Source organism: Columba livia, chromosome 9, assembly GCF_036013475.1.
Source record: "Columba livia isolate bColLiv1 breed racing homer chromosome 9, bColLiv1.pat.W.v2, whole genome shotgun sequence".
Classification (NCBI taxonomy): domain Eukaryota; kingdom Metazoa; phylum Chordata; class Aves; order Columbiformes; family Columbidae; genus Columba; species Columba livia.
Window position 1 is genome coordinate 6869647 of NC_088610.1, and position 25031 is coordinate 6894677.

The following is a 25031-nucleotide window of genomic DNA, read 5'->3' on the forward strand; positions in this document are numbered from 1 at the left end:
GCCCCACAGCCACCAGTTCTAAAAGCTGGGTGAGCACTTGAGGCAAGTATCACAACATTTTCACTGTTCTGTCCCTCTTGAATGCCCAGTGCTGGACACCCTTAGGGATCTTAATTCTAACTGGATACAGCTGCTCTTGTCTTAGTTGCCTAAAAACAAAAAACAAAAACAAACCTCCCTCTCCCACCACATCATTAATCATCTGTTTTCTAGTGCACAAAATGTTACTAAGAGTAACAACAACAAAAACAAAAAGCCTGGGACAAATAGGTTTTCTCACTAGAAATTTAACTGTGGTTTCTGCACTGCATGTCAATAGTCTGTTACTGGAAGGAGCTTCAAAGGAGCAGAATCACACGGAAGAGTTTATGACACATCTGGTATGGGGCTCAAGTTTATCTGGGAGGGATCTTAATTGAAACAGAAGATTCCTAATTAAGATCGGAATCCCTAACAACCTTCCCAGCACCCAAACAGGAAATTCCAGGTGGGAAACTGCTTCTCTTCCAACTCCACATCTGCCTGAAACCAGAATTAAAAGGAGCCTTGTGTTGGTCTGGCAGTGTGTCACCTCTCATTTCATGCTGCTCCTTGGCACCCTATTGAGCTCAATGGTACAGACCCAGGAAAGAGGAAGATGAAAATGTTGCTTGACTGATGTCACGGGTATCTTTGAAAACCCAGGAGCAGAAAATCAATCTGTAGTGCAAAATCAGTGTGCCAGGCACAGGTGGCCACTCGTGCACCACTGCCTTCATCAGCCTTCTCCTCGGCTGGTACCTCCAGCTTCAGCCTAATTTACTGCTCTCTTCAGCCTAATTTACTGTCCAGAGCACCCATCACCCATAGCGCCTCTGATTGTTTCCTCATGCTGGTACATCTCAGCTGAAGCATCTGTCGCATGAGAAGCATCAACACGTCACTTGATGAAATTCAGATTAGCACTTCACACCTCTTAGGATAAATATAACCAAAGGAAACTGGGATTCATCCCAAAACACCCTAGACAATTCACATTAATCAGGGAATGATATACCTGTCTCATTTCCAATCCTTCACCTTCCTCTTCTCCAGCAAGATAAATGGCAATGAAAACAAACCAACACCCTCTACATTTTTCTTCTGCAAGGATCCAGTATCTATGAGACTAGTCTGCCTTGGCTGTGAGCTGGAAAATAAACCAGAGCTCTGCTGCTCTTTCTTAAGGGCCAAGATGAAGAGGCTGTATACAACCAAGAATGAAAAAGCCCATGACTCTCTACATTTTCCAGGCTCTGTTCCAGGCTGGTTGCTTATAAGTGAAGTTATGAAACAAGTGTAGCCACTCTCTTCCCAGAAACAATCTCCTTTGGACAACTGCCACAATATAGTGATCTTCGAGCATCTTCCCCATCTGCCTTTCTGAACCAGCATCACAGTAACTTTCCAGCCCAGCAAGGTTTCCAAACTCCAGGTGCCGCATCAGCCGGCATCACAGCCCGAAACCTCACAGCCAAAAGTGTCCTGACTCCCTGAGGCTGAAGCCAGAAGGCAATCAGATCTCCAGGAGGCCAATGACAGCATTTGCCTCTGGAAATTCAGTGTGAAGTTCACGACAGCTGTCAGTACTTGGAGCTTCTGAAAACTAACTTACTTCCTCTCCTATGGGATGAGATGCCAAACTGCAGGCTTTTGGTTTCATAACGTTGTGACCAATTGGCTTTCAGTGAGAGTTTGGTCCATTCTGTGACTTTCCAGACAAAGCCACATTGGTACTTCTGCTGTGACCTATTGTTGCTTCTGTTGACACAATTCCAGTACAGCAATCCCCATATCCCAGTGAGAGGCTAAGAGTTGGGAGCAGTTCCCAGATTCCATACACTTTAGGGCTTCAGGTAGTGAGGTCCTGAAGCCATAGGATCAACCATGCTTCCTGCACAGAAAATACATGAAAATCTGGGTCCTTCTTCTGCTCTTTCCCTGAAGGATTAATCAATTCCCTTAATTCTGTTTTTAGCTGAAACCACGATGACCAACTGGGAGGTCTGCAAGGGTGGAAAAACCTGGGAAGTCTGAGATGCAACCTACATCATCTCTGGGCTGCATCTGCTTGACTAAGCAAGCTGTAAGGGGATAATACCAGCATCTGTGGTAAATGAGAACTGCCTCCTCCTCCTCCACTTGCAAAAATGTGCAGCTGTGGCATAGCCAGATTCTTAGCAAGCAGTGTATTCAGAGGTGAAAGGGAGGTGAAATAAAAATTCTTTCCTTATCTAGCAGATTACAGCAAAACTTTCTCAGTAGGGATTGTGAAATATCAGCTGTCTCGAGGAAGCAGCTCTAGCATCACAGCTTTTATGGTGGAATGATTTCATTGCCCTGCCTACTGCGTGTCACGCTTGAACCAGCCAGAAAGGGACCTGGTGGCAATGCTGGCATCCACTGAAAGGTGTGGCAAACCTCTGTCTTGGGAATATTAAGGAAAGAGCAAGAGTTGTTTCCCTCTTACACACCGTTGTGGATTTGGTTAGGTCTAACCAGAAGCACAGGGTGGAAAGAAGTGGCTGTGCTGATGAACCAGAGAGCATCTGGCATGGAAAGGAGACACTGAAGAAACAAAATTAATTTCAGGCAGCAGTTCACACCTGCTGCACCACAACAAGTTTAGATCAAACATTCCCAGCTTGCTAATGAAGAGATAACTCTTATCTGCCTGCCAACACACACAGTTCAGTCTGATCCCCACAGTGAGGTGAAGCTCCTTCCTTCTGCAGTTATCTGCAATGAAAACATGTAGAGCAAAACCTCCCACATGCACGTGAGTTCGAACAGCTGTGCCTACATGACTGAAATCAATTTAAAAATGAAAAAAAAGGGATGGACTTGAAGTCATTGGAGAGACTCTTGCTGTCCAGAGCAGGGCACAAAGCAGCCCTGCCAGCCCATTTGCTATTGCTACCCTGCTGTCACACATTGCTTTTTGTTTTTTTTTGTTGTTTTTTATATGATTCGGGTTTTTTACATTTTTTTATGGAAGGCAATTTACTGGGGCCTTTTAGTCTTCTAAACTGAATAATTCTAACAAGCAGTGGTGTGTTCTGTGGCAAAGCAAGTGATCAAACTTCTAGCCTCTTCATATATTTTCATTTTATTGGGGTGGTGGGTGCCTGATGCCCAACAGATTCTGCCCACTGTCACAAACAAAAACCAGGCAATTCTCTTTCCTCCTTTCACCTTGCCAAACTTGTCCACTCTCCACAACTTAGCTGCCACGTCATTGCAGTCACTGCAGGATCTTTGAGATGAAAGTCCATCAACTCCATGAGTCTGTACGCCTGTTACTGGCTCTGAGCATCCTGTCCACTAGCGCAGAGCAGAACCAGACATTGGCTCTGTGTAGATTATACAAAATAAAAATCATTACCTGGGGGGAAATAAAAAGAGCCATCACCACTGTGAAACGGGAAAGCTGTTAAGTAAGCTTTGTGTGCTTATTTGCTCAGCTAAAGTAAGCTTCTTGCCTTGGACCCCCTACAGCACAGACAGAAGTAACAGCTTTTCTTTCTCAGTACCGAGAAGTCTTCTCATTTCTTTTCATACTTCATATTGGATCCAAGCAAATAACATCAATCATTTCTGTCTGATTGCTACTGTGCTGCTTAAGCAATAAATAGTGTGACTAATGAACCTCAGGGGGATAAAATAGAGGCCTTACTAAACATAAAGCACCAGCTAAGCACTATGAACTTTTCTTAAATTCTCCATAAATGAAGAGCAGCTGCCTGGCACCGATTCACCCAGCAGCAATAACTGCAGCATTCAGAGAAGCTCTGGATGCTTCTGAAAATAGGCATGATCTTGTGCCAAAGAAAAGAATCCCCTAATTTTATAGGTGTCTGAATTTTAAAAAAATAAATAAATAAATAAAATTAGAGCATCTAGGGAGACACATATAAGGTATTGCCCGGTGTCCAAAAAGGTCTTTTCCTTTGCCTCTCTCCAGGCATCATTAAGTGGAACTTGACCACATTTAAATTGAGACTTCAGGGGGTTCTATTTTAAAACCTTTTCACTTGATGATTGGTTTGCCATTGATTTTTGTTGTTTGTGGTCAGGGCAGTCAAAAAAAAAAAACAAAAAACCTCAAGAGTTTCATTTATTGGCTTCAAGGGGAGATTTTAGGCTCTCTACATAGCAGTGGCATATGCTGTCACCACCTCCTGGTGTGAAACTACTTGGGATGAAAAGCTGGGAAAAAAAAAAATACATTTTTTGTCCCTTGGTAACTCTTCTGGTCTATGTTATCAGTAGCAGGAGGAGTCAGGTTAGAAACAACCTTGATGGGGCCCACTGGTAAACATGGGAAGGGGTTACTTGTGCCAAGAAGGACAAGTGCCATTCTGGGGAGGACTGAAGTCTTTCAGTTGGGAAACTTCCACCCGGGAGGAGGACTCATGGAGAAATCTCACTACTGCCCGTGCCACAATGTCCTGCTAACCCAGTGGTGAATCACTGAAGAAACACATGAGCCTCTGGAACTACTTCCAGAGAGAAAGGGGGGAAAACTCCCACCAGAGCATGACACAAAGCTCTGGAGTTATTTAAAGCATGGAAAATACCAAGGACAGCCCATGAAACAGCAGCTGTTTGGGACTGGTCTTTTATAAGCTACTCTAAAGAAAGCACTGAATATTGTATTGATGTTGAAAATTACACAGGTTGTCTTCCATATTTAGTGCATAGATGCCCAGACTTAGCCAGGGGACCAGACACATTCATATTCCATTTTTAGCACAACTGCCACCCAAATCCATATGTGATTTTGGCCTTCTACCCTGTATTTAGACTACAATAAGCTGTTCTCTGCATTCAAGGAAAAAGGAAAAAAAAATGAATCCAGACCTTTGTGGGGAAGGTTTCAGTGAAAAGGCTGGCTGCTTTTCTGTGGTTACTGAGGTAATGAAACTTCAACAGGGGCTTATACAATGTCAGAGTGGAAGAAATTCTAAGCATCTACTAGGCAGGTTTTAAGTTACTCAAAAGCCTTACTGATAGGATTTCAGAGCCAGCTACTCTATTCGGACACTAATGTGCAAGTGAACACGTCTTTCAAAACCACATGTGGCCAGACTATTCATACTCCCTGTCTTGTTCCCAGCCATTCATAAGTAGGAGTGTGAAGCAGCAGGGCAAATCAAATAAATGACTTCATTCCTCCAGGGATATGAGCAAATGAGAACAAAGAAGCAAACATTTACAAATTCAGGATGCCATAGTTTTGCCAAGTTTTCTTCCAGTGGGGAACTCCGAAGGATTCAAGGGATACAACTGCTATTTTCTTGCCTAAAGCTCCGCACCCATGAGCGCATATGTACAAGCAAGCTCTGAGACCTCCCAAACCTGCAAACTCCCTGCACAGCTCTGCAGAAGACATCACAGAGCAGTTTAATATACTCACACTCATGTAATTGGACACAAAGACATATGTCTCTGATAAAGCAGAGTTTGGGGTACTGCATCACATACCAGGTAAATGTATATTTTTGGCTAAAGCAAAGGTCAAAAACTCCTGGAAATCCTCATTTTGTAGTAGAAAGAGTGTTTATGAACAGGCTAAAATGCTACCAGTTGCTAATCTGGGAGTCCATGAAAAGACCGATCAGTTCTGTTGCAAATTTTCTTCTGTAACAACACATGTAACTGTAGTTGAGAAAAGTAATGCATCTATGCTTGCTGCTGAAGATCAATGCCCTACAAAAGAGAGGTTATATTATAAATATGAAATCTTCTAGTGAGATGTAGACAAAAACAACAAAAAAAAAGGAATACCTGACATACACTACCTGAGAGCAGCCCTAGTTAAACCTCTCCAGCTACCTGGCCTAGATGATCCGTCCCTCCCAGGGAAGGACCAAAATCTCCCATGTGACAGCACTGGCTTTGCCAGATACCTAGTACTCAGGTTTTATGGATGTGGAAGCAAAGCTACACAGCCTTCACAACTGTGATGCAGACAAGACATCTGACAAGTTAAAAGACACAAACAGCAGCCATTTGCTTTGTGCAGTGTTGAGACCCTGCGAGATATCCCCATCAGCACCTTCCTTCCCAGCCGCAGCAGAGCTTCCCTGGCTGCTGCGGCAACAGCACAAACTCCTGCTCCAGTTTTCCGCACAAAGAAGTTCAAGTCCAACCTTCTTGCAAGTTCCTCCTTCAAAACAAACTGAACACATCACGACTCATTCTACTCAAAACTTCCTACAGGTGAGTACCCCCCAACACGATGGCATCCCCATGACCTCCTCCTCCAGTTTGGCACAGGAGTCTGCTGTGCTGTGCCTCAGTTTCCCCTCGTATTCCCCTGCAGATTCTGTTCCCTGTCCCACTTTTCTCTTACATTTCTCTTTTGACACACTAGTGGGGGGAAGACAAATTGAAACATGCTCCAGAGCTGAAATTACAGTTCACTCCATGGGTTTGAAATTAAGCAGAAAATCAACTTTCCAAAAAATCCTCAGTGGATGCTGAAATAACTATTTTTCCAGCAATTTTTTTTTTTTTTTTTTAAGAAGCAAAGCCATATGAAAAACAGATAAAGTCTTGCTGCAAAGGGACGGTCACTCTCAGCAACTCTCAACAGCACAGCTGCAGACAGGATGAGCTGCCAGCCCTGCTCAGCCCCATGGCTGGTTGGGTCACAGCAAAGGAAGATGGGTCTGACTCCACTTGCACTGGCTCCTGCTGATTGTAGGGGTTTTGCTGTTGAGGTTCAGCAGGAAGAGATACAAAGGTGTGCAGAGCAGACTCCCAGGGGTATTTGTGGTACGATGTTGGGATGGGTTATATGGTATAGTGTAGTGATGTGACAGTGACAGGACTGGGTTCAGGACACTAAGGACCCTCACTTCACTTTTCATCCTCAGACATATGCATCTTGCTCTGTAAAATTTAAGATGTTGTCTCTGGACAAGGTAGTTGGTTTTCCAGATTCAGTCCAGGTCCCAACCAGAAAGTGTCTGTAACTCAGGAACCACTTCAAAAAAACTCCTTGGGTCACATTACCTACAGTGATCCCATCAAGATTTAAAGGCCCAAACCAAGGAAAACCATTATTCTGCAGCCTGGTAACAATTTAGGGCTCCCACTCATCTGAAATATTCAACTTCTCTCAGATGCCAGGATTGGCATCAGGTTTTGAGGGCCCTTTAAACAGCAGCAGCTGAGGGAAAAACATCTGGAATAAAATGTACTGAAAGTCCAGAAGTCAGCAAGATCTCTGCAAAGGTGGTAAGGAATACCTAACCACAAATGTTTGCTGTACAGACCCCTGTGCCACAGACATTGCCCTTCCCCCTGCGAAGGAGCTTTAACAAAGGGTCACGTCTGAATCTGACCTGTCCTGGACCTGCAGGGCTGTCGTGTGTCTCCTCTTTCACACACAGGGCAGTTGTGACTGTTCATACTGCTATATGACCAGTTTCCACCGAGAGGACAGTTAGCTCATGCTCTGCTAATAAGCCAGGCAGCACTAGTGACTCTAAGCAAACTGCTTCCATAATTGGGCTTTTCTCTTGAAGTACAGGACATCTTTAATTAATCTGCTACTGTTTATGCATGCTATTCCTGCTGGAGCTTACTTGTAGTGCACAGACATCATGCAGCGCATCTGACACTCTCCAAACATGTGATGTCAGTTATGTCTCATAATACCGAGTGCCTGGTGTACAATTACTGCACATCAAAATCATTCCACAGATGGGCAAATTAGGGCATGAAGTGCTGGGTGCCATTCTGCCCCTAAAGTGACAAAATATGGGCTTGAATGGATCAAACCCCGCTATTTCTATCCTGCCTCACCAACTATTGCTGCTGGCCACAGCAAAACTTGTCTGGGTCACACACTCCCAAATAAAACACAATTGGGACCATTGGGCAGTTGCAATGTATAAGCATGAGGTCTGCCAGATCACACTTGAGTGCCGTGCAGAATTAAAACCCAGCATGCTGGATTCAAAACACACGGTTCAAGCCACAGTGCAGTTGTTGTGCTTTTAGTAAATTACCAGGCTTCAATCTGAGCCATTAGGACTGATGTAAGTCCACAGCAAGTACAGGTACCAACCCAGATAGCCTATGCAGAAGGAAAAAGAGTTAAGTCACACTCCTTTCCATTTATAGTAACCACTTCCAGCTCAGTGCTTTCAGATTAAAGGGCAGATACATATGCCATTACACAGTATAAACCTGCAAGATTCATTGCTAATATCATGAGATTTCAAACCAAGACATCTGTGAAGACTACTCTGCTAAATCCCTGATCAATTTGCTGTGCAATCTGCCAGAGTAGTTGTCCTCAGGATGGACCAAGAACAAAGTGTGCAACTCAGGAGGCCCCAAACTCTGTTATTTTCAGCAGCATTTCATACATACCTGTGCCTGAAATTCCCTAGTGCTGACATCCTTCTGTTGTCACCAATTACTGGCAGGACAAGGTCTCTGTTGGCACTGAGCAGCATCCTGGCTCTGGAACACGAGGTAGCTGGGCACTGCTTTATGACTGCTCATGCTAACTAAAGGTAGATCTGGTTATCCCAGCTCACGACTGCTAAAGCAATGAGTGTATATAAGAACAGAGGGCAAAGCTTGCTGGCACACAAGAAGTATAGCATAGCCTAAAGCTACTATAGTTTTGCAATGGAAGAATCTATAAGGATAACCTCCAAAAGGCCTGATGGCATATAGGAAGCACTATGAAAAGAGAGCTTCTCCCTTCCTTGTCTTTCTCCAAACACTATCTTTCCTACCTCAGGCCCCAAGAGCAAACAGAGCAAAATTAAATATGGTTGAGAACTGAGGCCTCTGTGCTTAGCTTTCTTCCCTCAACAGTAGAGGATAATCTCCAAACTCGGCATTAATATGGACAGTGAAGTGGTTCACATAGTGCACTACCGACCTAGCTGTACCAGGGTACCTTGAAGGACTGATAGCTACAGCAGCACACTGCTTCACCTGGCACAGTAATCCTGATCACTTCCCAAAGATGCTCTTTTCTAGGTTGAGTACATTCTTACCCCTTTAAAATAATGCCTTACTCATGGGACCGAGTGTTCCTGGCTCTTACACCCAAGCAGCCTGTCCTGCCTCACGTGTGCCACACAAGTAGGTTTTCCTGTTCGTCCTACCAGCTCCATGCTTATCTGCACACCTAAGAAGAGCCTATGATGCGCACTCAGAGCTTGCAAGAGAGTAACTGTCAATCCTACGTAGCAGGACTTTGCTATTCAGCACACACTGGTTGCAACACCAAAGCAACCCCAAAGGACCTGGAGCCCTTTCTGAGCACGGCTCCGCCTGACTCTGCTGACAGTTCCACCTGAGAGCTGAACTGTAACATGCACTGCATAAAATAACAGCAAAAGAACAGGAATGTAAGCAATAAGCTTAAAGTATGAAAACCTTTCCTATATAATACTCCTCAAAAGCATCACAAAGGACAGTATGGATTCTACACTGTGTTTTGCAAGATAACTCAGTGCATGGATTACTGGTAGACCAGTGACAGCTTGAAGTGCTCTAACCTTCAAACAAAAAGTTCAGGCAAATGATTATTCAGGTCCCTCTACCTGCTTTGATTTGATTCAAAAAACACTACAGGCTAAAAATGGTTTATTTAGGAGTCTATAGTCTAGCTAGATTTCAAAGCAAGGATCCAAAAATAGATTTGGAAAACAGAAGTATGCTGATTAAAATAACAGTGATTTGGAGTTAAAAACACCGCTGTGGGAAGCCTTGTGCTACAGTGCAGAAGTCATATTCCAGGGACTGTTTTGTTGAACATCTAAAACCCAAACAGTAATCAGGCTGGAATGAGTCCCCCAAGATGAGGAAATCTCTTTTGTTAATCTCAGACCTGAGCTTGGGAACATTCAGTGAATCATAGAATAGTTCAACACCCAGAGCTTCAGCTGTCACACTGGAGAGTCCAGCTGCCAAAACTGAAACTCTCCTGCACATCGCAGGCAGCTGGGAGCTACAAGCCTCATCTTCTACAAACCTCTGCCTTGCAGAGCTGCCCTCCCCAGGTATCTCACACACACACTGCAGCTTTCCCATCACCCAGGCTTGAACTACCCGCTCAGGCACTGGGCAACAACCAGGCACTGACATTGCATGTTGTGCCTTAGTTACACCCAAGGCTACTGGAATGAGACCCTAATTCAGCATTAAAGCACTGATATCCATAGGATCTGCCCCTTTATGCAGTGGTGAGTCAGGTCTAGGGATGCTCAGGTCACAGTGAGAAAGATTCAGACAGTTTAGGTGGCAGAGGGCAAACCTGAGCAGTAGGAAGGACAGCTGGGAAGTCACAACACACAAAAGCAGTAGGAGAGTGTAAGGAATGTGCTGATGGAAGCCAGGGGTGCAACACCTTGAGCTCCTCCATGCAGGAGAAAGTGCTGTGTGAAGCCTGAGCTGAGTCAGGCTTCAGCTGTAACCCAGCTGAAGGCTACAGGCCAGGTATGCACTTTACTCAGGGAAAGAGCTCTGCGGCAAACAGGGTTAGAATAACTGCCCAGTGGATGCACATGTGGCTAAAACATGGCACTGTTGGTCTGCCACAGCAGCCAGGTAGAGGGGACTGCAGGATGCATGGGCAGCTCAGGCACAGACAAATCAGAGAGGCAAAGCTGTATGAGCACTGCTGGAGCTGCCTGCCTGATGTAAAGAGGGATAGGAGCCTGAGGATGTCCTTTGCATCCTTACAACATGCAGAACATGCTCACAGAGAGCTACCAGAAGCATGCGGCACAGCCCGGACTGTACAGAAGGGACACACAGCTGACAGCTGCTGAGTGGACAAACTCTGCTTTCTAAAGCGGTGCACTGCTGTTTTATTTGCTATTTGCTTGCCTTATAAAAGGATCCAGTCTGAAATCAAGTTTTATTAGCTGTACCCTAGTGAGCCAAGGCAGCTGGCTGGAGGAAGAGACAAACTCATATGGGCAGTCACAGCCAGTGAGTCCACAAGTGACCCTGGGGCAGCAGCTCTGAGGATGCAGCAGAGCCACCAGCATCTGGACACTAGGATGCAACACTTACATTAAAGGAAACAGTGTGATAATGTCAACCAAGGGATGAGGGGAGCTGCCAGCTGCCGAAAGACATTAGTACTTAAAGCAAAGGGAACAGAAGTGAGCAAAAGGAAGAGCAATTCAACTCTTGCCATAGTGTCCACTTGAGAAGGCTGTGCTTGCTCTCAGGCGCCCTGGTTCACACCTACACCAGTGATCCTGGCACTGAGGGCTGAATTTTGGCCCATTCATCCCCCCAGCAAAGCCCATGCAAGGGCTTAACACCTCCTGCACCACACCAACCATCCTCACAGCTGCACAGAGCTGTGTGAGCAGGTCCCCTCTGCCTGCTCTGGGGAGGGAGTGCTGGAACAGCCCCTGCGAGGCTGCAGACCAGCTTGCCAGCAGACCACAACAGGGATTTGCAGTCAGTGCAGCACCCCAAAGTGCCTATGCACAGCGTGCTGACTGCACCACGTAACTCACAGCACAAGATGCACCAGCACCACTCGCTCAGGCTGCGCAAAGCCCTGCCCCAGGCTCCTGCTCTCACAGGGGATCAGTAGGACTCGGAAACACCACCAAGCAATAAAAGCCTTTCCCAAAAGCAATGCGAGTGCCATCTAAACAAATGGCCTTCCCTCTCCCACCTCCAGAGATCAGTACATCTCACAACTCTTGTTTAAGAGCCTGCAAACACTTCCCCAGGATCATCACTGCCCACATGTAAGATAACTTGTGCCTGTTCTCAGCCCCTGAAACACAGAGACCGGCAGTCCTGGAAGATAAGATGCTTTGCAACACACCTGAAAAGGACATGGGTGAGGTGAACTCTCTGAAAATAACATTTTTTAGCTCATTCTAGCTTCCTTAAAATAGAATAAGGTTTAACAGAGTCCGTAAAAAAAATCCCTTGCCACCTACCTACTCATCTCCAAGAGTCCTTTTTCCATTTTTATCCCCAGAAAGACTCTCAAGAACAAAATTAAATGTTTTGTTCAATTAAGCATCTCAGGAATACCAGTGTATTAAAATAAAAATCCACTTATTACATGGCTCTATAAGTAAGAAAAACAGGGATAAGACACAGCATATTTTCATTACTAAGGTATTTTGCTCAATTGCAGATCCTTTGGATGAGGCTGGCAGCCCCAAACAGGGAAGTGTTTTCCAGTAGCAGTGCAGTGCAATGTACCACAAGTCAGTGCTCTTCCTTTCAGACTATTTCAATGATACTTTGCAGGTTCTCATCTGCTTCCAAAGAGACAGAGTAACTCAGGACACGGATGCCTCAGAATATATATAAGCCTTAGAACAAGCCGTACCTTGGCAAAAACCACTTTAAAAACAGATTTCTAAGCAAGGGAACCAACAGACTCTGCTTCAGTCCCTGGGCAGTCACAGCAACACCTTCAGCAAATATTTTGAAGGATATTTTCCAAGCTCTTTGTACCACACTGATCTTTTCTGGGAAGGGATACGGCTGGCTCCATCTTCAAAAGAAGTTGCACCCACAGCCCTGGGCTATGAACTTCAGCACATCTCCACATCACGCCCCCACCCCGGAGTCCAGCCCTGATCTCAAAGAGCTGTGGGTTTAGGCAGTGCCCTCCCTACCTGTGATACTCTCATGTAGGATTTGCCCACCCATTGTTTTTGCAGCAAAGCTGCAGGCAGGAGAACCTCTGGATTCAAATGCTCCTGCCTCTAACCTTGACAGGACACAGCACGGTCTCAGACTCCTCTTTCTGCAGGGACACAATGTGAGATCAAGCCCACCACTACAGCTGGTTTGGAAAAAATGTGGTGGAAGCAGAATGTTGGTGCCTAGCCATTTTTGCAGTTTTTCTGTTTTTGTTTTGGGTTTTTTTTTGTTGTTTTTTTTTTTCTTTAAATTCCATTGCAAAAATCTCTGTGTGCTAGGAAGGAGAGGAGCATGTACAAAACCCAGGATGGCTTTGCACCAAAGAGGAGCAGAGGATGTGGCAACATGTCTCCATGCAAAGGAAGGAGCGGTGCTGCTTATCAAGGAGGCAAGCAAACGTTTGGCTCTGCCACGGCAGAAACCCATCAGCCTCGTGCAGGTCAGCAAGCAGTCACGTTAGCATCAATTGCCATTTAGTGCAGCCACAGCTATTCCTGATGGTCATGGCATGTCCTACCCCACTTACACCAGCTCTGTGCTGCGGTGCCTGCACTCACAACACTAGAAATAGCTCGGACATGTGTGTGCCAAAGAGCGGCTGTACACAGCATGGTATCATTATGAACAAACCTGGGGATGGCAGAGAAGCAGAGGCCCTTGCATTGCTCCCTGGAGCCAACAGTATCCCCAAAACGTGCTTCTGCTGATCTGCTACCAAATATTAACGCCATACCGTAAGTATGCAATTTGCTATAGTGGAAACAAAACTTTTTTAAAGACACAGACATGAGTTTGGCTTTGGACTTGTATCTCAGGTTTTGATTACTGAATACTTCTCCCATGGCAACCCCTGTAATTCAGCATGTTCAGGGGAACCATTCACTGCACAAATCTGATGTTAGTGCCTTGGCATGAAATTCTGTGGACAGAGGTACATTGTGGTGACGTGTCTTGCTCCTTCAGGTGTTCTCTGCCACGTCCCAAATGTTCCCCCTACCCTTAATAAAACCTTTAGTGCTACAAAGACAAAAATTTATCCTGCCCATGGCTGCCCCACATTCAAAGCCTCAGAGCTGCCCTGTACCCCTGGTACTAATGTCATTCTTCCAAGCAAACTCTGCCTGACCTGAGAAGCAGCATCAGGGCAGGGAGTGGAGGGTGGTGGCAGCTGCCACCACACACCTCTCAATGGCCAGCCCGTCACCTCCACATTGCGAGGGGACACATGCCTTCATGCAACACCATGGTCAGCATTCTGTCCTACACCCTATCTGCTTCCCATCTCAGTATGAGCATAGAATTGGCCTTTCATCCAATCCTGAAAGAATGTGTTTTTCTTCTCTTATTTTTTTTTGTTTAAGTGAACAAGAAACTACAAGCCAGTATTTGGCCTTCATAACCAATGGGCTGCAGCCAAACTCTGCCATATGTTCCAGCTAATACATGTGGGCTTTGCCTCCCATCCAAGAAAGGAAAAAAAAGGACATTTATGAGTGGGGATTCAGCAGAAGCATGTGGGAAGGAAGGGGTGGAGAGGGGATGCTATTTTTGTTGCTATAATTATTTGGTGGCCAAATCCCTGACCCTTGACGTCAGCTCTGGAGGGTCTGTTTAACTGACCAGTTGTCATGGAAAGGAGGAGGACTGGTTGGGAGGCATGGGCTGATGAGGAACAACTCTTTGCTGCCTGAACCCACACACAGGCAGACGCCCTGCCTTCTTTAGTCATCACCAGCTCACAGCCAAGAAATAAAAATGTCAATACCTTATTGCCAATATATTGGCTGGAAACAAAAGCATCCAGGGAACTTTATGCTCTCCTCTCTGCCATTGGTTACTATTAAAAAGCACAGACCAAATCCTGATCTCAGTTTCCCCAGTGTAAAGGCAGAGAAACTCCACAGCCCTCAGCTGAGTCACTCTGGGTTCATATCGATATATCCAAACTCAACCCAGCTTTGGTCCAGGCTACACACATGGAAATATGCCGTGTGCAGAGTGCAGGGGTCCCTACTCCTTGGGAACAAACCCAATCACGATGACTAATTCATACCACCTCCAAAGGAAAAACTAAGCTAAATAACCCCCAAATCCCTTGTTCCAGATGTCAAGCACTGCTTTGAGCCCAGTGTCCTGCTAGCAAGGCTCCTGCAATCCTCAGGAGGTTGGCAGCAAACGGCTCAGTTACTGACACGATGATTTCTCATTACTGCCCACGCCATCCACGATGACATCACCAGTTGTATGAGGAAATGGGAATAATCCTTGTTGAAACCTCAGGCACAGCTAGTGAGTACTGGGCATAAGTTTGCTTAGCAGGGCTAAATTGCATTGCTCATTCACATGCTGCAGTTCATTATCAGCTGCCATTAGTTATTCTTGTGGCCAAGGACAACAAAAGGACTCAGCACAAGCCAGAGCAGAGCTCACTAGGACGTATGGATGAGAATTAACAGGCAGCACAAAAAGCCATTTAACAAATCCCAGCACATTGACAGGGCAGTTCAGCAGCACGGCCCTGCCAAGGAGCAGCCAGCGGAGGAAGCCGTTGTGAGACAAATGATGAGCAAGATACAAAAAAACCCACAGGAAACTAAGGAAATAAAAGAACAGGGAAGGGGCAGGTTTCCAGGTTTCAGCACAGCAGCAGGAGTCTGTTCTCCAAAGCCAACGGGATCTCCTGGGCTATTGGCACCCAGTTTTTCCCCAAGCTGGGATGCTAACCCAGCTCATGCATTGGGATGCCTTTAGATCTCAAGACTTCAAAAGATCCAGTGAAGCTATGTAAGTCTCTATCACCCAAGCCACAGCACCACAGATTGCCAAGAAATAAGGAAGAATCCAAGCTTACATTTTTTTCTCCAAAAGACAGAAATTTTGCAGGTTGGGACCTGCTGCCAGTATATTTTAGAGCCTTGGCACGACTGCATAGCTATGAGGTGAGAAAGAGGAACTTGGCAAGACAAAAAAGTAGCCCTGGCCACCAAATGGCTGATTAATAGCTTGCATGAAATGAGCTTAGTGGGTTTAAGATCAATTTGTGCTAATTGGTGGTGTCCTGATTCACAACAATGCCAAGCAGAGAAGTGCTAATTTACTGTCAGTTGAAATTATGTGGAAATCTGCAAACACCATATTTTTACTTTTGGATTTGCTCTGTTTAAAAAGACAAAAAAAATGCAGAAAGTCACTACAAATATCTAGTCTAACTTTTAGTGCAGCGCAGCACTGAGTCAAGTCCAAAATGTCAATATTGTCTCCTGTGAAGACAGCAAGGGAGCCCAGTGTAATTCTTGGTACATTGGTTTCATCTGCTAGCTCACCTTCACCGCAAAAAAATGTGCATTTACTCGTGTGAGTATTGAACCTCTGGGTCACCACTTTCCCTCTCTGATAATAATTTCAACTCAAAATGAAATATTTCAGAAACATTTCGTTTGTAACAGTCATCAAGAACAGGCACAGGGACAGTTGGGTCAGTGTCCTGGGTTTAGGGAAGGATATTTATTTCTGCTTTAAACCTGCAACACTGACCCAGCCATCAAGATCAAAAGTTTTCCATCCCATAAAATGAGTTTATTTTTGTCTACATAATTTTAACTTTCTGAGCACTAACATTTACCCTCTGGTGAGGACTAGGAATGCTCTCTCAGAAAATCTAAATAAAGAGATGTTCCAAGAGATTAGTTCTGGGATCTATTTATTTATCCAGTATTTGAGTAATATCAGTTCTCGAGATTAAAGATAAATAAATGGTGCTAATAGTAATAATCCAAATAATAATGATTATTTGTCAGTTCTATTATAGGTCTTTGTCTGGGATGTGTTACATAAATCCTACAACAACACCACCAACCAACCAGACAGACCTCACAGGACAGGTGGTGGCTGTGGTGAGAAACAGCCTCTGTAGGCTGCTCCTGCAAAGACTTTCAAGCAGCAAGGTTTTGCATCTTATTCTGTGTCACTACCCATAAGATGCCATAAGTGAAATCACCACCTTTCCCCCAAAGGCTGTGGTTTGCTCCAGGACAGACACTATTATCTGCTTAAGTCTATGCAGCATTATGGCATGAAGGAAAACAAAACAAAACGTTTGTGGAAAATAGCCTTTGTGTGAAACAAACCACATTCTCAAAGCAACTACATTGGTGTGAATCCAGAGTTACTCCACAATCCCTAGGTAGGTAATCCAGATGTTTGTCAAGGAGACAAAAGACTCTGGCCCAGTGCAATAGCACAGAGATGGGCAGCAGCGAATAGTTACTCGAGGTGGAAAGAATTCTGTAGAGACATCTTAATCATCCTGAGGCTTGCTACAGGTGCTCAGAGACAGACACCCAAGCGTGGCTGGGGGGAAGGGTCACATAAGCACTGGCAGAAGACAGAAAGATCGATCTGGAGAGGTTAGAAGCCTGGTTTTTTACATGCACACATCTCCTCCCTTGAGTTTCAAAGACAGAACTGGATTATAGCAATAATCTGTGCCACAAAGGTGTCTGAAGTTTGGGCTCCAACTCTGTTTACTTTTTTTCCTCCTCTGGTCTTTCATCAAGTCATTATTGCTTCTATATTGCATTTCAGAAACCTTGCTGGCGTGGCTGAGCAGGAGAGCATGACACGCTCCCAGCAGTGCCTCCAGCACTGTCCCATCAGCTGCAGCTCAAAGACACAGCAGAGAAGATAACTGTGCAAAATCAAAGTTCTCCGCAGACAAGAGCACCACAATGATTAAGTTGCTTGTATAAAGTTTGTGTGACCAGAAAAATATTTTTTAAAAAGAAACAACTTTAAAGAATAAACAAACATCCTCTCCGACAACACAAAAAACCTAAACATTGTTGATTTACACTTGCAACACACCAAATCCTGATGATAACGGAACTGAAGCACAACTCAGACATGGCAAGAGGGAACTCAGGACAAAGACAGAATAAGCAAGACCAAGTTGGAGTCTTCCACCTTTTCTTCTACTTACAATCTCACGTGACTAAAAGAGAAGCAATGTCCTGTGCACTGGAGACTTGCTGTATTTCTTATTTTAAACGCGAGCACAGACCAAAAGGCCTTTCCTTGTCTAGATCCAAGGATGATGGTTACAGACAACATCCGTACTATTCTTGCTGTGCTTCACCAACGTGCCACAGGCCATGCAGGCAAGTTGGAAGATGAGACCATTGCAAGTCAGTATTCACAAAATGTCAGCAAGTGCTCAGGAGCAGCACATCAATATACAGAGGTAAAGAAAACTGGCTATAGTGATCACCCAGCAAACAGGCCTGGAGATGCTGTGGCTGGGAAAAGATGGGACATGGAAAGAGACCTTGAGGGTTGGGTTAGCAGGGTAGAAGAGAGGCAAGACCTGGTTTTGTAATTGATACAGTGATCAGCTTTTCCAAGTTGCTTGTTATTTTTGGACCTGACTGACTTGCAGAAGTCAGCACCAGGACTGGAAGTGATGCTCTGTCACAGGGTCCATGGCAGACCATCCACAGCAAGCTCCAACACAGCAACCAAGTCAGCACCTTGTAGCCAGCAAATGTTCACACAGTGTACATAATTTCCTCCCATTCCACTCACTCTCAGAGCTAGAAAATCCCCAAAAAGAAGGGGTTAGAAACATCACAGCCTGCAGGCTAGGTTTTAACAGAAACAAGATGACTAAGGCAGCAAAGTGAGAAGGATGTGATGAATAAAATATTTAAGAGGGCAAAGAGATCCACACCCATATCCACCTGCCAGACCTGGAGGGTATTTCATTGACAAAGACCAAGCAGCCAGCACACAGCAGAGAGCCATCAGCATAAGGCAAATTGCTCTTCTGGCCATTGGACATGGCACCAGAAACCCAATGAAGAACCTTTTCTCTGTGGGCTGGAGAGCCCACTACTTGCACTTCAGGAGTTAAATCCCATGTTCTCAGCACCTCCTCTGTTTCCACATCTTCTTAAAACCCATCCCACTCTAATTGCCTCAGCTAGCTCTACCCAGTACATTTCTAAATTACCTGAAAACATCAATTATCCTAGGAAAAGGAGGAGTCTTCCTACTTACAATACATACTTGGAAGCTGCAAGGAAGACTCGCAAGTACATTTGGACTTAGGCTGCTTAGTCAAAGCAATTTGTCTACAGTCTCTGTAGGGACTACAATAAAGCTCAGAGGGCTGATCCAGAACCCAAAGTCCATAGAAACCTTCAGCTGAATCCACAAGCTGTCCCAGTCCTGCAGTGCACCACCAGCTCCCTTCACATCATGCTAGAGACACCAAAACCACTCAGATCACATCTGTGAAACAGAACAGTGGTCTTCTGAAGACCACTGTTTTTATTTCAGAGAAGTACAGAAAAAAAATTAAATTAGGAAATAATTTAGGGAACTGATAAGATGACGTGGATTTAGAGGTTGATGGGACATGTTCTTATAAAGTGATACTATCAGCATTTAACTTAATCACATCCTTACTTTCCTGCTCTTTTACAGCACTTGGTGCAGAAGCATCTTGAGCATCTGCTCAGAAGCAGGAGCAACACAGCCCAGGGCAGCTGCTACTATGGTCCAGTAGGCAGTAAATTCCCAAACCTCCAATTCTATCACCAGTTTTGCACCAATTCACTGCAGAGACTAATTTACATCAGCACAACTGGGCTGGGCTCTGCTGGTGCTTGCTCTGAAGTGAAAACAGGAGGCAGCAGCAGACCCCAGCCTGCTCCGCTGCCCCCAAAGCAGCAGAGACACACATGCTGCTCGCCAGCGTTTTGCCTGTGCATCTGTCCAGCAGGACTAAAAGCCTTTGCTTTTCATACCCCACAGGAGTGTTGCAAGGATTAGCTCATGTTTATTCAGCACCATTTTTCAAAGCACTGCAGGAGAACCAAACCCTTCAATTTTTTTTATCCGTTCCTTGCTGTGTCACTCCCTCCCGAAGGGATGTGTTTCTCCCCTCCTGAGAAACAAACAAGCATGAGGTCAGCAGGAGTGGTACACGGGAAGCACATTCCAGGCTGCTCCTCCTCTCTCAAACCACAAATGCCACCAACCCCTGTGTCTGTCGAGCCCGGACAGCATCCCACGCCAAGTGCCCAGCATCCAGGCCTCCACACACAGCCCAGGATGGGGCTGGACAGGATATGCCGCAGGATGTTTAACCGCATCTAATTTCCTTTTTGGTTACAAGGAGCAAAACGAGGGGGGGAAACAGCCACCCCTGGAGCCGTACAGCCTGCCTACAGCAAAGCAGGGGGTCTCTGCACAAACCCCACTTTGCAGCTCCACTTCTCAGACAGAAAGCGGAGCAGATGCTGCAGCCAAGGTGTCCGCAGAGGGTACGTGTGCCGATGCATCCCAGCCCTCAGGGAACATGCCAAAGCCTTGGCACTCAGCCTTGGAACGACGGGATGCTTCACATCTGAGCCTGTGTAAGTGCTAGACATTAGACCTCGTGTTTTGTGCAAGCGCAGGCAAATCCCACATGGGGCATTTTCTTCTGCACACAAACTTGTTGAGCCAGATCAAAAGAGCAGTCCTGGGAACAGAGCCCTCACTCGGGCAGCAGCGAGGTGAGGACGACAGAAACTGCTACGGGATCCTCTGCAGGACAATGCTGATCAGAGTGCTGCTTATAAAACCAAAGAGCATCAGAAAGGGTTAAAGAAAAAGGTATTAAAACCATAAATAGCTCTATTCAGAGTACCTTCCCTTGGCTACAGTGCCCAAAACACAGGCATCCATGCAGACAGCAAGAACATCTGCTACTCCATTAGAAAGCAGGAAAATCAATGTGTTAGCATGAATTTAAAATCTCCAGACATTGCAAAAGCAAATTAAGATGAGTGATACGTAACAAAAAAGACTTTTCACCACATTGCTTTGATAAGTTTACAATGCATTTTTAAATAAGGAAAATGAAGACCTCAGACCCAGCAGAAGTGGAAATGGGAGAATATACCATGTTCTCAAAGCATCTGGATTTTTGTAAATCAATTCTACTGAAATGAGAGACAAAAAACTCATTCCCTAATTCTGAGGAATGTTTTCTGATGGGCTTGATGTGAGCAAACCTTTGGGACTCTGTGAAAAGCTTTGTATTCAGGAGAAAAAAAAATCACTTATTTTTTTAGCATGACAAACTTAGTGTCACTTCCCACAGATGTTGGCATTACATAGAGCATCTTTCAGGGTAAGGACCACATGAAATTTCTGCCAGCTTCACTGGAATCGCATATTAGCCAAATTATAGTCCCAGTTAAGTCCTGGGATTTCTTTCAGGAACTCTATGCAGCACATAGACAGCAGAGTTTAAGTCAATGCACTTCTAGTCTCTGACTTGTTAAATGACATTAAAGCAATGACAGAAAAGGAACTACAGAAAAAGTAACATAGCTACATCCAAAGGTTTTAAAATCCTGGAACTGATTATTTGTCTCCTTGTTCTGTAGCTGTATAGGCACTGCACCACAGGCAATAGTGCTGGCTAGGACAGATGTTCACTTCTGCAACTAGAAAGGAATTTCAGCAGAATCACCCTTCCTTTGCTCCACTGTGCAGGTCTTTACCTATTAAGTTGCCTATAGCAACTAAAAGGTTATGAAAGTGCTCAAATAAAGCAGAAATCCAGAGGGAAATTTTCCAGAAATGTTTTAAACATTCAGCTTGGCATGAAATAAAATTCCCACAGTTTCTGTCCTTACAAGTCATGAACAGTAAGACTTACAAGTACCTGGCTTGACAGAGCACAAGCCTTGAATGAAAAGAAAAATACTCTCAAGTATCCTGGTGTGGGGCTCTTTTTTATTTTTTTTTCTCTCGTCTTCTTTTTGGTGAGGAAGTTCAAAGAATTACACCATTTTCCTCAGGGAAAGTAATGGTTATGAGGCAGAAGTTACTGGGATAAGAGGACAATACTCAAGATGCCAGTTGCTGCTAAATACTGGCTGTACAGAGCCATGCACAGTATTCCATAGGACAACATCAGATCCCATTAACAGAGGTTTTATATGCTCCAGCTTCATGCACACTCCAGGCTCCTGGAGCAGAGCATCAGTTCAGCTTGCCTTAAAGGGAAACACCTCTGGCAGAGGGCATCAGGGTGTTACTGGGGGTGAGAGCATTTGGGAGCTTTTCTCTGCAAACTCTACACTGAAGATAGATCATTTTCAGAATTATACTACGTTACACTACAAGACAAACAAAAACATGCCTCTCTTAAACCAAAAACAGGAAAATCACAGATAAGCCAAGGCTGGACAGAGTCCAAGCTGTCATCCAGGATGCTCTGTGTCGGGAACAGGCCATAACCACAGACATAACCATCACTGAGAGGGGCGGGGCACCATACCTGGTTTGTTTTGGGAGGGTGGACGAGAGGATAACCTATACTAGGGGGTAGGAGGGATGGGGCGGGGGACAGTCCTGCCCTGGGGTGCGGTTGGTGCCTACCTGGATGTATGCGCGCTGCAGGTAGCTGTAGGGTACCCTGCGCTGGAAGTCGGCTCGCACCTCCTCGGCGGCGCGGTGGCGGGACACGGCTCCCAAGCGCGGTTCCTCGCAGCTTCGCAGGCAGCTGGCTCGTCGCAGCACCGAGCCGAAGAAAGGCAGGTCGCCACCAGCGCCCGGTCCCGGCGCCTCCAACCGCACCTGCCCGCGGCAGCGCCGCCGGCACCGCAACCGCGCGTCCCGCAGCTCCCGTCGGCTGCGCAGCGCCCGCTCCAGGCACCGCGCCGCGCCCGCGAAGTCGCCGCTGTAGTAGGCTTCCACGCCGCTGGCGTACAGCTCGTCGAAGGGCTCCAGGGGGCCGCCTTCCCCCGAGCACCCACCGTCCGCCCGGCACGCCGCCGGCAGCAGCAGCGGCAGCAGCAGCAGAGCCCCCCAAAGCCGGCTCCCGGATGCCATGCCCGCCGCACCGGCGGTCCGTGCGATGGAGTCCGGTGGTCCGAGCAATGGGGAGTAAGGGTGCGGTGCAATGGGGTAGCGGTGCACCGTGTAGCGGGGCTCGGTGCGATAGGGTCCGGAGGCGGGCTGCAATAGGGGCGGGGCGGCAGGGTCCGAGGGTCCGCGCAGTGGAGTCCGCCGCGGTGAGGTCCGGGGGTCCGTGCAATGGGAGCCGAGCCCTGTGCAATGGATCGCGGTGTAGTAGGATCCGGGGGTCCGTGCAGTGGATCGCGGTGCAGCGGAGGCCGTGCGAGGGGCTCCGCTGCGACTCTGCCCTCGGCGGTGGCGGGGCTGCTGCTCCCTGTGCCGCCCGCCCGCGCCGCCGGCACCTCTTAAAGGGCCCCGCACCGCCGGCCCGCCCCGGCCCCCCCGCAGCGAGGTGGTTTGGGGGTGGGGAGAGCACAAGCACCGGCCGGGCGCCGCTCGGAGCATCCCCGCTCCGCGGCTCGTCTGTGGCTGCAGGGATTTTTTAAATGACAGCGTGAAATTTAAATTGCCCCGAGGTAATGTAAACGGCAGCAGCAGCAGCCTTTCCTCCTTCTTTTCCCTTCTGTGCCCCACACCTCTTCCTGCTTCCCTACATCCCTGCGGCTGCCGGCGTTTGCAGGATGCTTTTTTTGCCCCTCTGCGAGGCTATTGTTTGGAGCCGGTTTTCGCTGGGTTCTCCACCCCGAACCCCTCTTGCCCCGACAGCCTCCCGCAGCTGGGAATCCTGCAAATAAATTATCTGGGATGGGCACAGTGAGTGGCTGGTGAAGGCTTTTCAGCTCCCAGCTGTGTGTTTGTCTCACTTTCTCCAAGGTTTCTCTCTCCCACTGCTTCAAAGCACTGCCCTGCCAAAAATGTTGCTTTGTTTTTTTGTTTTTTTTTCAATAATTTTAAGGCATTCTTGTGACGAGACATTTGGCAATGCAGCCTAGTGACACACAGACACACACAAAATTTTAGTTGGCATCTTAAATTATCTCAATGTTAAACACCTGTCAGCAAGAAGTTTTTCATACTAAAACAGTTAATATGGGTGAAATCAGCTGTTCCTGGATCCCATTAGATGTATTACTTAAGATGTTCTCAAGTACTCCAAAGGCTGAGTGTACAGCACTGTGCTCGATAGGGTCTCTCACCAGGGACTGTGGCTTTAGTCATTTTGGACATTTCAGGAATATCTCTATAGCTGTTGGCTACCTTTTTGTAGACAAAAAGATCTGAAAATGGGAGATGCTTGAAACCCATTTGGTCCAGTTTTGTTACTCCATCACACCAGTTGTTCCTCATGGTCATGCTGGGCTTTCCCTTCTGCTGCTCTAGTGGCTTTGATCAAATTGTGCCTCATTTATGCTGCTGTGTCCAGGAACAGAAACAGAGCTCAACACCCTGTCTTTGGGCAAGTGATCAGATTATGTGGTCTGGTTTACAACAGTTTCACATGAGGGAAGTTTTTCCCCCACCTGGCTAGGGATTTACTAGAGTTCTTGGTGAAGAGCTTTCCTATCTGGCAAAGATTTCATAACAATCTTCCTTGTTGCTTTCTTTCAAATGAGCACAATCTGCACTGTCAGGCCAGTGTGCTGGGGAGGGTACTCCCAATGGAAGAACCAAACACACCAAACGGAGATCTCCAGTGGGAGAGGCATGTGCTGTAACCACTTGCCTATGCAATACGAGTTCTCAGGTCTAGACAAAGCATTTTCCAAGGGAAGGGTTATCAGCACTCCTGGGGAATGGAGGCGACATTATGAGAGGGCTACTTCAACCTTCTCAAGGGGCGCTTGAGGATTTACTGTCTAGATATAAGACAGAGATGCCACTAGTGACTGCACCAGTTTGGAGTGGGAGCCAGTCATGCTGCAAATCACCGTGATAAAGCACCCAGCTCCTTGGGTGCACTTGTCGAAGGAGGCACCTCAGATGATCTATTTGCCAAAGTACTGTATGTAATTCCATATTGTTTCCAAGTCAGTGACATCTATATGCGTGCAATGATAACACAGAGGCCCTGTAGGGGAAGGAATGTAGAAAGTATATGAATGACTGGAAAGACAATTAAGTCGAACAAAATGTTTGATTTCAGACAGCTGCGTTTTCTGATTCAGAAATCTGATCGTGCTTTCTTGTTCATAAAAGTCTGTGTTTTCCCTCACCTTGATGTTTAATGCTACCTAATTGCAGCAGAGAGCTCAAAAAGAGTTGCCACATACAAGGCACTCAATCCAGGGCGTCTCTAGGTGATTCCAGTCCAGTCGCTTGGGCAAACACTCCTCTTTCTACACCCTGGCTCACTGCCAAAATGAAAAGGCAACCACCAGATGGCAAGAAGTTTGCTGGTCCTCTGACTGGGAGTCTTGCTCTTGCAGGAGATCTGAACCATAACAATTCAACAATGCAGATGCTGCAGTCAAGAGCAT

The 25031-nt window shown here is 46.2% G+C and overlaps 1 protein-coding gene across 2 annotated transcripts in view; it reads right to left on the minus strand.

The window, feature by feature from the left end:
- The window catches only part of P3H2 (prolyl 3-hydroxylase 2), a 70888-nt gene extending 47902 nt beyond the window's left edge, over positions 1–22986 (minus strand). Inside the window, exon 1 of one of the 2 annotated variants that reach the window (XM_005513214.3) lies at positions 22135–22979. In XM_005513214.3, coding sequence (XP_005513271.2) covers positions 22135–22587 — 453 coding nt within the window. In that variant the 5' untranslated portion in view covers positions 22588–22979. Of the gene's footprint in view, positions 1–22134 lie in introns of both variants that reach the window. The other variant, XM_065073614.1, reaches the window with a different exon arrangement.
- Between the last annotated feature and the right edge of the window lie 2045 nt (positions 22987–25031).